Source organism: Barbus barbus (assembly GCF_936440315.1).
Source record: "Barbus barbus genome assembly, chromosome: 25".
In the NCBI taxonomy this organism is placed as follows: Eukaryota; Metazoa; Chordata; class Actinopteri; order Cypriniformes; family Cyprinidae; genus Barbus; species Barbus barbus.
Genome location: NC_136753.1, coordinates 11,069,508 through 11,084,474, shown reverse-complemented (window position 1 = coordinate 11,084,474; position 14,967 = coordinate 11,069,508). Strand labels below are relative to the sequence as shown.

Here is a 14,967-nt window from a genome sequence, read left to right as displayed (position 1 = left end):
AATTTTAATGTCCAAATTAGGTGGTAGCGTCAGTACTTTGGGGAGCAGGGCTTTCACAAACGCAACCACATCTCCATGTTCACTCTCCTCCGGTATTCGAAATATTCGAAGGTTGTTTCTCCTCAGCCTGTTTTGTAAATCATCACAAACAACTGTGAGTTGTTTTTCGCGTTGAAACAGGTATCGTATCACGCGGAACTGCCCTGCGCCTGCATCTTCCACCTCGCTCACTCTCCCCTCCAGCTCACTGATCCTCTGCTGGTGGTCAACGAGTTGCTCCTTGATGTCTGTCACAGTCTTTTCCAAGCGTTCCAGAGTCTTTGTTGTTTGTTTATGTCCCTGGTTGTTTTCTTCGCGGAGTTTTTTCATTTCTTGTAACAAAGACATTTTGCCCTCACGTGCTATCTGTTCCTCGCGGCTAGTAGCATCTAAGCTAGCGCTGTTCGTGTTCGGTGGTTTATTGTCAATTTCTTTCGAGTGTCCTGGTTTTCCTTGTCCTCTCGTTTTCGATGTGGTAGTCATCTTGTTCACGGGCTATTTTCCACCTTGAAAACTTTATATATCTGCAGTTGTCACTGTTTTCTAACTTTTTTCTGACGGAGCCTTGTCTCTAACCTGTTGTTCCAACCATGACGTCACCGGAAGCCCGTTCTCAGGTCATTTAAACGACTTGTGTTATTGAACTTATGATATTGTTGTAATCTTTTGAGGCATAATATTCCTGATCACTAGTTGTTCATTTTCACATGATTGATGTGGTTATTGAGAATTAAGGATTGTTTCATCTATGGCTTTAACCGCGTATTGAATACAAAGGATATATGTATTTTTGTGCATATTAAAAATGTAGGTGTTTGGTTTCAGATAAAAGCTGATTTCCTGAGTAATAATATGGTGTGAATGAAAATGATCTTTTCTCTGCAAGGTATGATCATAATATGAATAGAAATCTGCTGTCGATAAGGTCTTAATGTGATCAAATAACTGAACGGACAATGTATGCATAGAAAAACAAAAGGCTGTGCGGGGCGGAGCTCTGCCCTACAGAAACACTTGCGATTGGATCAAACGCCCCACAGGAAGAATCCGATTGGGTCAGGCGCCCGTGGGCAGATCCCAAATCGGCCCGTTAAAAACAGATGCACAACTGTAAAAGAACGGTTGTTGTTGGAAACTGAAAAGAGAAGCTTAAGCTCAACTCGCTCGTCTCTCGTTTGCTCACGCGCTGCAAAGCGCTTCTTGCCACTAACATCACGGCCGAGCATTGCAACAGCGATCAGTTAACTCAGTTAAACTTTGAGAGAAACTAACATCTGAAGCCAAAGAACTGAACCGACTTCCTGAGAGCGTCATCAAGCCAGAACGAAGCCAACCAACCACTGAAGAGTTTTCTCGTGACAACGACCTCCCAAGCCGCCAATCCGCGCACGGTCCGTCTCGAACTGGGAAGGAACTGAATTCAACTGAAAGAAGAAAAGTTGAAGTAGAGACTCCTTGAACCGAAGAAAAGACTGAACTCGACCGAAAACAAAAGACAGTAAGACAAAATCTCCTGAATTGGCTAAATTGGTTGTATTTATCTTTTAAGAGTAAAGATAGAGTTCCATGCGTGTGTGATTTCCCTCAGGTTGAAAACGAGCATTAGAACCTAAGACTCTCTTCAGATCAGAACAATCCATTGCAACGAATGTGTGTGTTTACGTCTTTTGTTTTGTGTTGCTTAGCTTAGTATTGTGTTAGAGTAGTGAAATAAACTTTGATTCTATTAAGAAATCTCATGTCTGTTGCTATGTGATTTTCCAAGTCTAAATTAAAAGCCAAAAAGATAACGTTTTACCTGTGCTCATGAGCTTGATAATGAACTATTTGGTTTGTTTCATCGTTGGCCGCGAATAAGCTAAACGCAATTGTTAAAAGATAACGTGCTGATTTTAATACTTGCTGGACAAGGTAAATAAGGTATCGTAAACAAGGTATAAGTTGGACATTCTGATTAATCTCAATTAATCATATTATCGAATCTTAAGAGTGATTCCCTAAAAGCTAAAATTAGAATAATGATTCTAATGATTAATTACTTACATATTGGTGGAGGATTTTAAGCTGGCATTAGTTTGATTTGAAAATTCATAGCACATTCATAAATAATAAAGTTGTGTGTTTTTCTATTTTTTTTACCGGAAAGAAATAGTGGATGCACAGAGAGTCAAAGTTGTTTTCACTATACTGTACATGTACTTGTGGCAATGTGTTTTGAATGAAAGTGCAATGTGTGTTGTTGTTTATTAAGAATAGAGTAAAACTGCAGTAAAATTAAAGTGTCCGCTGAGACACAAGTCGCTCCAAGCGTAGAGAAAAAAATAAAAGGAGAGAATTTAAGCGTGTTCCTTTGTTCTCTTTCATAAGGCCTTCATAGTGTGTTAATATTTCGTGCGAGTTCCACGTCTATTCACCTATGGTTAATAAATCTCCCTGGCGAGAACATTAACTTAGCTACTTAATGTTTGTCTGCCACTTGTGATTCACTAAAGAGTGAAGCGCGCGGTGCTCTGAAGGAGCGGCCGAAACGAGTCTGTAAGGGAGTATTGTATCTTGTTGAAAATAAATAGTGTGATAGAGAATCCACTGTTTTGTCTGTGAAGTTACACAGAGAACTACGGCCCGCCACGGCCAAAGTGTTAGATTGAAAATTAATCTGTGGGTTAATTTAATTCGGTCTAAATGAGTTGAGATTGTTAGCGCTATAAGAAAGAAACAAATCTAAATAGTGCTTTTGTGGCTGTTGAAACCTGAGATACCCTGAAACTAGGTGTGTCACCATGGTAAAGGCCCACCGGAGGTCGTCAGAGACTCTCTCGGAAATTTTCTAGTGCGCACGCGCAGCCTGCGAGCGCCATTTTGAAGCAGTTTGAAGCTGATTCAGGCTGTAACCAAACCTCTATTCATCAAAGCCTGATGCAACAAAGGGCATCGAATACGAGCCGCAAGATTAAGGTGAGGTGTGCAGTGGTGGTCAGTAATGAAGTAGCTTTACTTCGTTACTGTACTTAAGTACATTTTTCAAGTATCTGTACTTTACTGGAGTAGTTTTATTTCGAGTAACTTTTACTTTTACTTCACTACATTCCAAAGCATAAGATTGTACTTTTTACTTCATTACATTTCATAAAACACATCGTTACTCCTTATAATCTATCACGTGATCCAAGACGCGGAAGCGGTGTCTGAATCATGAACAAACTGATTATTTTCAATGAACCTGTGAAATTGGTTCGCAAATCACAACAAACGATTCATTCACAAATTGGAATGATCCGATTGCAGCTGTTCTCGAGTCGACAACTCACTGATTCAAACGATCCGTTTAGAGTGAGTCTCCAGTGAACTGAACTCACAAGAAAAAACCGGGAGATCTTGTGAGCGAAAAGTTACTAATGTCGAATTTTAGGATTAATTATTGTAACTGAAAATCATATTTAGGTCAAATCTGCTGTAAAGGGTGATCTATTTAAGCCCACTGAAATGCTTGAATGCAAACAGATCAATGACAGTGTCTCTATCAAAAAACGAAACATTAAAATAACACAGATTAAATAAAATAACTGATGCACGTTCATATTCCCCGCTGCTGTAACGTTAGCAGTTTTATTAAAATGCTACGCATCTAGCCCTATGTTTTATATTGTTTATCAACAGTATACATTTTTATATTGTTTAGATCAACTAGCTGAGTAGACAGATATGAATGTTTATTCATAACCATACTGAAAATAAGTAAATATTGTTAGCTGATGCTAACTGTCTAGCTAGCAAGCTTGCTGGTGCTAAGTTGAGGAAATGTTTAGATATAAAGTCCAAATATTTTTATTCCACCACCTAGATAGATTACATCTGAGGGAACAGAACATGGTAACTACAGTAATTATCAAAGTGGGAAGTGATGCCCTCTGGGGGCATTTGGCCAGGGGTGTTTTTACACCACAGACAAGGTTTGAGAAGAAAAGAAAATCATTATGAAAATATAATTATATTTTCCTTTAAATGTTCTTCCTAACTTCAGGCCTTATTCTCGTGTCATGTGTGACATTCTCAAAACAACAAGCTTTAAAACATTTTTTTCTTACTGGTGAAAATTAGATTATCAGATCAGTTTTCTCTCAGGTTCATTACAATGTAAACTTCACAGTGAACATTACTACATCACTCTCGTCAACATAGGCCATATCAACAACAAAATATATATCTTGACTCCATATAGTGGTTATTTTGGGAAAATCCCAGGGCCCTCATTTATCAATGGTGCGTACGGACAGATTTGTGCGTAGTGAGTGCGTAAGAACAATTTCACGCAAAGTGTGGGATTCACCAAGTTGTACTTATACGTAGAAATGTGTGTAAATATAAGCACACCTCTGAGCATGCTTACGCAGATAATCTAGTGGTAGAATAGCGACACTACACATAAAAAGCATTTAAGAGTGTCACAGTAAGCATTAAGCAATCCACATATGTCCTGTGTTTCCTTTAAAACACTCAATTTATAATTTGTCTAGTTTTAAACACGATGCTTAATTGGTGTCAAACCCTATAAAAGACAGATGTGAAATATATTTGTCTCAGTGCAATGGCTTATCTTGCGTTATTGCAAGACTTGGCAAACAATGCGCTCCGCAGAGAGCGCGTTTTCCAAGATCGCGCTGAACTGCTTGGCGAGAGCACAGAGTGGCTTCTAAGTAGGTACCGCTTTCCCAAAAATGTACTGCTGGATTTGTGTCGTGATTTAGGACCAGTGTTGGAGAGAGAAACAAATCGCACGAAAGCCATTCCCGTGCACATCCAACTCCTCTCCACCCTTGGATTTTTAGCTACTGGCACATTTCAGCGTGAGGTTGGAGACATATGTGGTATATCCCAGCCATCAGTGAGTAGGATCATGCCGGCAGTGTTGGTTGCAATTATTTCCTTGGCCCCAACCTACATCCAGTTCCCTTATCGAATTCCTCAACAAGCCGCAATAAAACGGGACTTTCATGCCATTTCTAGATTCCCAAACATAATTGGAGCTATAGACTGCACCCACATCGCCATAAAAGCACCATCAACCAACGATTTTAATTATGTAAATAGAAAAGGGTTTCATTCTGTTAACGTGCAAATAATTTGTGATGCAAATTTGTTGTTATTAAACGTCGTTGCGCGGTGGCCTGGAGGAACACACGACTCGTTCGTTCTGCAGAATAGCTCTGTGGGTGTGCGTCTCCAAGAAGGCGCTGTTGAGGATGGCTGGCTCATTGGTGAATTTAAGGCTACAACATGTTTAAAATGCTATTGTAGGGCTATGTACAATTACTTAAAACTATTTCATCATTAGGTGATCAAGGTTACCCGCTAAAGCCATGGCTAATGACCCCCCTAACCAACCCGAGGACCGAGCAGGAACAGGCGTACAACCGTGCCCATGCGCGCTCAAGGAGCACAGTTGAGCGCGCAATAGGCCTGCTGAAAGGACGATGGCTGTGTCTGTCAAGCACGGGAGGGACACTGCAGTATCAGCCAGAAAAAGCATGCAAAATCATCATTGCTTGCAGTGTGCTACATAACTTGGCCATCAGACAGGGCATCCCTCTGCAGGAACCCCCAAGACCAGACGGCCCTATGCCCGATGCAGTGCCCCTGCCACCTCCTAATGCCGCTGGCATTCAGACAAGACAGAGGATCATACAGACATTTTAGGTAAGTCTGGCCATTGGTCGAGTGCAGAAACATTACAGCGATTTCATTTTGTGTTTTGCAGCTTCGTGGAAACAAATAACTGAAATCACATTAGTCAGCGGTTTATGGTTTATTAGCAATTGTATTTGCGCAAGAGGCAATCTGTTTCAGAGACTCGTTGATTTGAATCAATACATTCGTTATGTTGCTCAGTTGATCCTTTAGGTCATTAATGGATTTTGTTGTTTCCTCTTGATTTTGTAGCACCGCCTCACTCAGCACTCTTGGCGCACGGCGCATGGAAGGGGCAATGGATGGGCCCGGCTCCTCAAGCTCCTCAGGCACAACGGGTGTCGCTATTAAGGAAACACATGTTCACATTAATTTAATTGAGTTTATCCTATGAATGATTTCATTAACAGTTTACAAATTGAAATAAAATGTATGCAAACACAATATCCTATTCCAGTTGGTTTATTTTACCTTCACTTTGGGTGTTAGATGGCCCTGTTTGTTCTGTCGCAAGAGCATCAGTGTCACCGTCCTTAGTAATCCCGGACAGGGCCGTGTCTCCGATGATGCAGGCTATGCGGTTGTCCAATGGGGAAAGTTCCGTTGTTGTCTGTCCTCCTCCAGTTGCGGACATTTCTCGTCTGTGTGCTGTGACACGTTTTTTAGCCAATACTTTAATATCAAACCATTTTTTTTTTTATTTCTGGGACAGTTCTCTCCTCAGACCCAACGGAATTAACTGCATTGGTGACATTCTCCCATGCAGCCTTTTTTCTTTTATTTGTAATTCCTCCTGCAGTGAATGAACTAAACAATATCTGTTGTTTGGATTCAACTTCATTTACAAGTATCTCTAATTCTGTGTTTGTGAAGTTCCTCTTCTTTGCTCTCTTTGCCATTATTGCAGTGAGGAAAAAACACAATCACGTAATTTTTAAAGGGAAGTGTTGTCACCATATATGGTTAATTGGAGGCGTTTCCGAATGCTAATGACCATGAATGTGAACGAGCATGGTACTTACGCACATGTGGTATTTATCAACAATGATTGCTTACTCATGTGCGTAAGAACTGCGTGCGCACGTTTGATAAATGCGGATTTTCTTGTACTTAGGCACATTCTAAATTTCATTCGTTGGACAAAATATAGAAACTTTTCTACGCACTGTTGATAAATGAGGGCCCTGGTATTTTGAGCAGTAGGATTATAAAAATATGCATTATTATAAAATTAAATCAAGTAGTCTATATAAAATTGCAAAATAAATCTATCAGTACTTTTTTACTTAAGTACATAAAAAATTGAGTACTTTTGTACTTTCACTTGAGTAAAATTGAAAAAGCAGTACTTTTACTTTTACTGGAGTAATATTTTATAATACGTATCTGTACTTTTACTCAAGTACTTGATTTGTGTACTTCGTCCACCACTGGAGGTGTGTGCACGGGGATGTGGTGAACTACCCGTTAGTGCCTGTTAGTATTCAATTTCAGGGGAAAATGCATAGAATGAAGGTGGCGGTTAATTCCCACCTTAGGCATCCGCTGATTTTGGGTACAGATTGCCCAGCATTTACACAATTATTGGTGATTTTGTGCACAGATGCTTCGCTCAGACTGGAGATGCGGTTTCGGGACCTTCACCGACTGGCTCGGAGGAAATGAGAGCAAGGGTGGAGCTAAAGTCCCCTGAGCTGGATGACTTTCCTCTTGAGCAGTCGCGTGATGAGAACGCATATGACCGGGTCCGCACCATCGACGGACAGCTTCTCCAGCCTGATCAGCCGCTCTCCTATCCCTATTTTTCCCTTATAAAAGATAGGTTGTATCGGGTGACCCAAGATACCCAGGCAACAGGAAATACAACCCAATTGTTAGTCCCAAAAAGCCGTCAGGAAATGCTTTTCCAGGTGGCTCATTGTAGTCCCATGGCAGGCCACTTGGGGGAAGCAAAGACATGCGAACGTTTCATGGCCCGATTTTTTTGGTCGGGCATTCACAAGAACGTCCGCCGGTGGTGTGTGGCGTGTCGTGAATGTCAGCTGGTTAATCCGCCGGCCACTTCAAAAGCTCCACTGCGCCCATTACCACTGGTAGAGGTCCCCTTCGAGAGAATTGGTATGGACCTCATCGGGCCATTAGAACATTAAGCACATGGACATCGTTTCGCATTAGTTCTGGTGGATTATGCAACACTATATCCGGAAGCAGTGCCGTTACACACCATATCTGCAAAGAGTGTGGCGGATGTGCTGTTTCGAGTCATCTCCTGAGTGGGAATCCCGAAAGGGAGTCTCACTGATCAGGGCACGGTGTTTATGTCACGTACGTTAAGCGAACTATATGAACTTTTGATTAAATAGATTCGCACCTATCACCCACAAACAGACGGCTTGGTGGAACGATTTAATCGCACGTTGAAATCCATAGTTCATAAGTTTGTAAAGGAAGATGCCAAAAATTGGGATAAATGGCTCGAACCCCTGTTGTTTGCACTGTGGGAGGTTCCGCAAGCCTCCACTGGGTTTTCCCCATTCAAGCTTCGCTAAGGTCGTCAGCCCCGGGGGGTGCTTGATGTCATTAGAGAGGCTTGGGAGGAGGGGCCTTCAAACAGCCATAGTGAAATTAAGTATGTCATGGACCTCAGAGCAGAAAGCCCTTTATTTTGATTCTTGTTGGTTATTTTTTCAGAGTAATAAAAGTCTTTACTCGCCACCCCTGACTTCCTCGTTCTTCGTCCTATTGAACCTCGTTACACCATGATCTACAGACATTCACACTAAACAATTTCTGGACAAATGTTGGTGTGATGTCTAATATAAATTCTTTCAAGAATGCCCAAATCAGTTAACTCATTCAAATACTTTTTATTTAACATAAATAATTATAAATATTTCCTTTTTGGGCTAATATTTTCCCTTACATCCAAGATATGTGTATATGTAAATTAATTTTGTTTATTAAAACACCTAATTCATAAAATGTAAAATTTAATAAATAGTCATGGCATGAATTTAAGTGTTATGACATTTTACATAGAACAATCCAGTGTTGAGTTTGATGTGAAAACCAAAAAACAATCACGATTAGTGTTGTTAGTTGTTGATGTTGTGGGAAATCATTACAGAAATAAGATCAAGGAGAATGGAAGTCTCATTTAAAAGTTCATCAAAGGGAAACGTGATTGCACATCCTGTCCTATAGAACAAACTGACAGTCCAAAAACTTTCCACCATAAACTGTTGAAACATGATACAAGATCAACTTCTGGGAACAATTGCTTTTAAACAGTCTACTATTGATCTGATGGCATCATTTTGATTGCAACATTAATTGTTGTTTAAACACACAGACACAATATTACAGTAATGTTAATGTTTCACAAGAACTATGCAAGTATATCTCAAGCTGTTCACACATTAAATTTAATTTACTTATTTTCAAGGTAATCTACCTAAAGATTAATGTATGTAAGAGAAGTATTGTAGATCAGTATCAATCACAGCTTAATTGGCTAGTGATTACTGCAGACAGCTGGTGGTGTACTGGAAAGATGCCATCTGTACACGCTTCTGTAAGCGTTCCACTTCCAAGTCTCTGAAATAATTATTTTCGTCATTCTGAATGATGACCTTCTGCAGCTCGCCAATCTCTTTCTCCATCTTATTTCTTAACTCTCTTTTCATATTCTGCAGAGCCTGTTAGAAATGCATACTTTTAGAACAAATTATTTAGGAGGGAAAAAATGACTGATTTATATAAACATACATATAACAAATATATCAGTTATACATACAGTATGCAATATTATATATAGGATCATATAGACACACACGTGTGTATATATATATATATATATATATATATATATATATATAAAAAAAAGAGTTCATTTGCAAAAACCGATAAATCCCACTTTTTTTTTTTTAAATGAGCTGATTGCCGCTCATTATTCTCCACATATAGTGCGATCTGAACCCTAAACACATTTTGTCAAAAAAGCCCGTATTGTCCACTTTCAAGGCATTGGGAGTTCACGTTTTACTGCAGAAGCCGACAAGCCCCCTTGTTGTTTTTGAACAGAAGCCGATAAGTCCATTTTAGCGAATCAGCACGCTGTATTCAGGTCAGGTGACAAGGCTACTTTCACTTTAGGCTTGTTCGACTTCATGCGGCGCCACAAAGATCGGCTGCCGCCTAACAAAAGCAATGCATTCTGGTTAGAACATTTGTCCGACTTTGATCGGCGCTGCAGCCGCCTTACGATCACACGTGCCATCAAAGTACTGCTAGAGCAAAACGAGACCAGCTGCCGAGGTCAGGCGCTGCAGTTGCTCAAAATCGGCTGTGAAAGCCTTGATGACGAAAGCCTTGATATTCTCATTGGTCAAATTCTGTAATGACAAGCACGAGGTGTGTTGCGTGTTTATTCTAACAATTCCTTTCCAATATGCATTTCCAATGCTCACAAACCTGTGTTTTTATAACAGTAAAGGTTTTTTAGTGTAGTCGCACTATTATCTTGAGTAATTTTTATAAAAAACACTGATAAAAGCATACTTTATTGGTATTTAGTAGCCTATATGTTTATGATGAACTATATTCTTGAACAGATGGTGCTGTATTAAGCAGTATATATAAAATGTTGTTCATAAAAACGTTTCTGTGTATTTCACATATATTGCATTTAATTCACTTTATCTGTGATAAGAGTATGCAAACACTGCGAGAGCATCACTACCGGGAGCAGAAAGTGTCAGACTTGAAGTCTCCACCTTTAATTCCACCCCGACTGCAAGCGGCTCTTCTTGCAGGCTAGTATAATTAATCTCAAACAAGCCTTTTGAAAAGACTAGCTGAGAAGTATTTTGTCAAAGCTGACTAAAAGTGATCGAGGATGGATAATTTCGACGAACTTGATGAACCTGTGATATCTTCTTCAGGGCGTAAAAGGAAAATAAAAGCTGAAATGTTTTCATGGAACCTTGAAAAAGCAGCACGTTACAATGGTGAGGTAAAAGCTCTGTGTATTGCATGTAATCACATCCATAAATCTACGATCACAAGAACAACAACAACATTTGTCAGGCATCTACATTGTCATCCGAGGAGATTACAAAAATTAAGAGTTTTTTTTTTTTTTTTTACTCTAAAACATGAAATGTGGAGCTATCTGCTTTTGCCAAAAAACGACTGTTGGAGTTATTTGCTTTTGCTATAAAACAAACTTTTAATATGTAAAAAAACAAACAAAAAAACATACTTTCAATGAACTTTAATTTTGTAAATTTGTTTAGTTATTATTACTTAATCAAAACAACCCAACTGCAGTTTGATTGATATTACTTGGAATGCACAATAAAAAAATAAAAACGTGATTTCTGAGAAAAAAAAGGAGTTATCGTTTTTGCAAATTAACTCTTCATATGTGTTTATAACAGGTGGAACGGTTCAATTTACAGTTCACAGTTTTAGAGTCACAGTTTCGGTACGATTTGTATGTGTTATGTTTAGGGAAAAACTATACTGTCAAATAAAAATAAAGAAAATAAGAATAATCTAACTACAAGCAACAGCACAAATAAATGCAATAGAGTAAAGATAGAAATAAAATAAAGTGATTTTCAGTTTTCTTTAGGTAGTCTAACAGTTTTAGGTATAGAAATTGAATAAAGTAATCAAATGTAAAATAGCCTTGCATATTTTATAGTATAAATTGAAGATTAATCTTTATTAAAGTTACAAACGCTATTCAATCAAGAGCAGTGAGTGATTTTCTTGTTGTTGCTGTATGATTAAGTAAAGTCACTATATAAATAAAGTCAAGTCACCTTTATTTATATAGCGCTTTTAACAATACAGATTAATATTATGAAAGTGCTGTCACTTTAAGAGAATGCACTGATCCAGTGCTCTGATACAGTACGTTCAGCCAGCAGTGTCTGCTATAGGATACTTACCAAGACGGGCATTTTGACATAATTTTTGTAGGAACTGGTCCATTCAAACACAATACTACAGAGAGAGCTTAATATTATAATATAATATTAATAAAATAATATTATAACTATAATATAATATTAATATAGAGCTCACTGCAGTCACACCATCTGCGCTTCTGAGAAGCGCGGTCACGCCATCTACGCCTAAAATTTCATTGCATGTCGACATGGCGTTGAAGCTTCGAAATGAAGCTTCGAAACCTTCGCAAATCTTTTTTTTTTTTTTTTTAAAGACTGGGTCGGATCACGTATCAAACAAACTACAGTCAATTAATCGATAATAATAGGCTGATTAAAAAACACATTACATGGGCACTTCTTATTTAATGATATTTTATTTTTTAAAGTTGCAGTAGGAGATCTCGGAAAATGCACTGAAAGCGAACGTCCCACCCTCCCTGCAATCACCGTCCAAAGCCACGACCCCTGAACGCACATACACTCAAAAAGCAGAATACCAGAGACAACATTAAATTACTACAATAGGCTACATCAACGGTTCACAATTACTGTCCTTGCGCCCTCCCTGCTCTGCACATTTCATATGAATATCTTATCACGTCCGACGTTTGTTCTATTCAACCGTAAGTCATAAGTGTCCTGCGAAGTGGACATCACCAGATATTCCGCCATGATTCCAGCTCAAAGTGAGCGTATATGTTCCATACAAAGGGCATTAAAAGTGTGCGAGACATGAATTTAAATTGTATTTAATTACAAAGGTATATTATGTCATACTTCTCTAGTAAGTTTCATCTGTGTGAAGATGCTGCGCAGCCCAAATCCGTGAGTGAATGTTCCGAAGTGAAATAAACTTCAACGGATTTTCCCTGCTCAGGGAGTAGGAAACAATGAACACTGTGTAGGGAGCATGTCAATTGGACACAGTTCATGCACGTAACTCTCTTCAAACAAGCTGGTTATCTGATTCAGGTGTGTTAACTATGCCAGACATGCAAAATATGCAGAGAGCGGGGGTGCGCGCAAGGACTGGAATTGGGAACCGCTGGGCTACATCATGTGTCATTCACCGGTGAGAAAACTTTATAGCACAGTTAGTAAAAGTACTACAATACCAGGAAGGAAGATCAGGTTGTTGATGTTTGCCTGCCATTCTTGCTCTGTCTGCACAGCGTGAGTGAACACGCTGATGACGTATCCTGTCTGCGCGTACAGGGTGCACTGAGGTATGCAAATACATAGGTTGACAGGCAGGTAGGAAAGACAATTAAAACGCTCGGACTGAGCGCTTTGATTGGATGAACATTTCTTGGTCCTGGCCCTTCCACAGACTATATTAATACAGATAAATACATTTAGACCACTTAACTTAATGATTGCTATCGGGATGTGAAGAGACGTTCAACGAGCATAACTACAAATGTTTCTGAAGACAATCACCTATTGCACCTTTAGTTGTATTCAATGAATTAAATATTCAATAAAACACTTGGAATGGGTTTGTGAAATGTTTTGGTAAAATGTTTTATGCATGTTTTGGCCTGAGACACTTGGTGTTAGTATACCTATTTTTTTTAAAAATCACAAAGAAAAAATTAAATAAAATAGTTTTCAGCAAATTCTTGTTCTGCATCTTCCCAAGTACCACTGTGGTAACTTTTATGTTGTTTTACTGTATCATTTTTTAATAATTTCATACCAAAGTCATGACAAATGCTATTTACATAGCTATACAGACATATTTCAAAAGTTCATAAAAAGATAAAATCAAATTGTTTTCTGCAAACTCCACCAGATTCTTGTTCGGCATCTCCCCAAGTATCACTGTGGTGATTTTCATGTTCTGCTCAAAAGCGTTTGATACAGTCGATCACAGTATTTTGCTTTTAAAAGTTAAAGCGATGGGTTTTAGTAATATGGCCTGTAAATGGATTAAGTCTTACCTTGAAAAGAGGTGTCAAATAGTAGATTTAAATGGGGTGTTTTCGGATTGTTTGAACATTTCATATGGGGTTGCGCAAGGGAGTGTATTAGGTCCTTTACTTTTTTAATTATATATTAATGATTTAAAAATGGCCTTTTCAAATAAGCTTTTATTACATGCAGATGATGCAGCAATAATTGTCTCTCATGAGAGGAAGGAAGATATTGAAAATTAATTAAGTAGAGAGATTGAAGGGGTCTCCAAGTGGTTTTGCCATAAACTGTCTTTACATTTTGGGAAAACTGAAGTTATATTATTTGGCTTGGCTCCTAAATTGAAAAAATGCTTCAGATTATAGGTAAAGGTTGGAGATCAAATTATTACACCTAAACGAGAGGTAAAATATTTGGGTTGTGTTTTGGACAGTAATATGATAGGAGAAAAGATTGCTGCTTTAGCTCACTCAAGAAAAAAAATCAAATAAAAATTTTAGCAAGACAGGCGGCTTTCTTAGATACTGAAACTCTAAAAATGTTGGCTGCTGCATTAGTACAGTCACTCTTTGATTATGCTGCAGTTTTCTGGTATAGCGGTATTTCAACGAAATGAAAAAATAAATAAATAATAAATAATAAGGGTTATTTTGAAAGTACACCCACTGGTGCATTTGCGAGAGGAACATTATAGGAAAATTAGTTTTTTAAAAGTCGAAAAAAGGGCAACTTTTTTAAAACTAGTTATGGTGTTTAAGATATTAAAGAAAATGGTTCCAAAGTATCTGTTAGAATATTATGTATTTGTAAGAGAGGTTCACTGTCATTCTACAAGGGCGAGTAGTAACGATATATATCTTGTAGGTTTAAGAGTGAAATGGGAAAAAAATATTTTTTATATACTAGCTCTGTTGCTTGGAATAAATTACCTGGGTATATCCAAGAGATACAAGTTGATAGTATTTTTTAGAAGGGAAGTTAAAAAATGGTTGTTTTATCATTGATGTTTTGAAGTTTGTGTTTGTTGAGTTTCTGAACTTAATGTGGATTGCTCTCCATTTATGATTTGTTCGTCCATTTTTTTCTAAGATACTGTGGTGTATTTGAAGTAATGTGTATGGTAATTACTTGATTGATTGTTTGGCATCAAGCCAGTATTTAAGTCATGTGATGTGTCGCAGTGCATGACGGATGTGTTCACCGAAGTAAAGTATGTTGATGGCATTGATTGGTGGTTTGCTTCGTTAATATATAACATAAACTGGCGACGAGGAAAAGTTATGTGAATGTGAAGAAGTATGGCCCAAATTGGAAGACTGGATGAGTATAAACCAGAAAATTAATCCTGGTCTGCATATATCGA

At 38.3% G+C, this 14,967-nt stretch overlaps 1 protein-coding gene across 6 annotated transcripts in view; it reads right to left on the bottom strand.

Moving 5' to 3' along the window:
• Positions 1-8,573: 8,573 nt before the first annotated feature.
• The window catches only part of LOC306844453 (centrosomal protein of 95 kDa-like), a 142,169-nt gene continuing 135,775 nt past the window's right edge, over positions 8,574-14,967 (bottom strand). For 5 of the 6 annotated variants that reach the window (XM_079376599.1, XM_079376600.1, XM_079376596.1 and 2 more), the window contains exon 20: positions 8,574-9,422. In XM_079376599.1, the coding sequence (XP_079232725.1) occupies positions 9,246-9,422 (177 nt within the window). In that variant the 3' untranslated portion in view covers positions 8,574-9,245. The remainder of the gene's footprint in view (positions 9,423-14,967) is intronic. The other variant, XM_079376601.1, reaches the window with a different exon arrangement.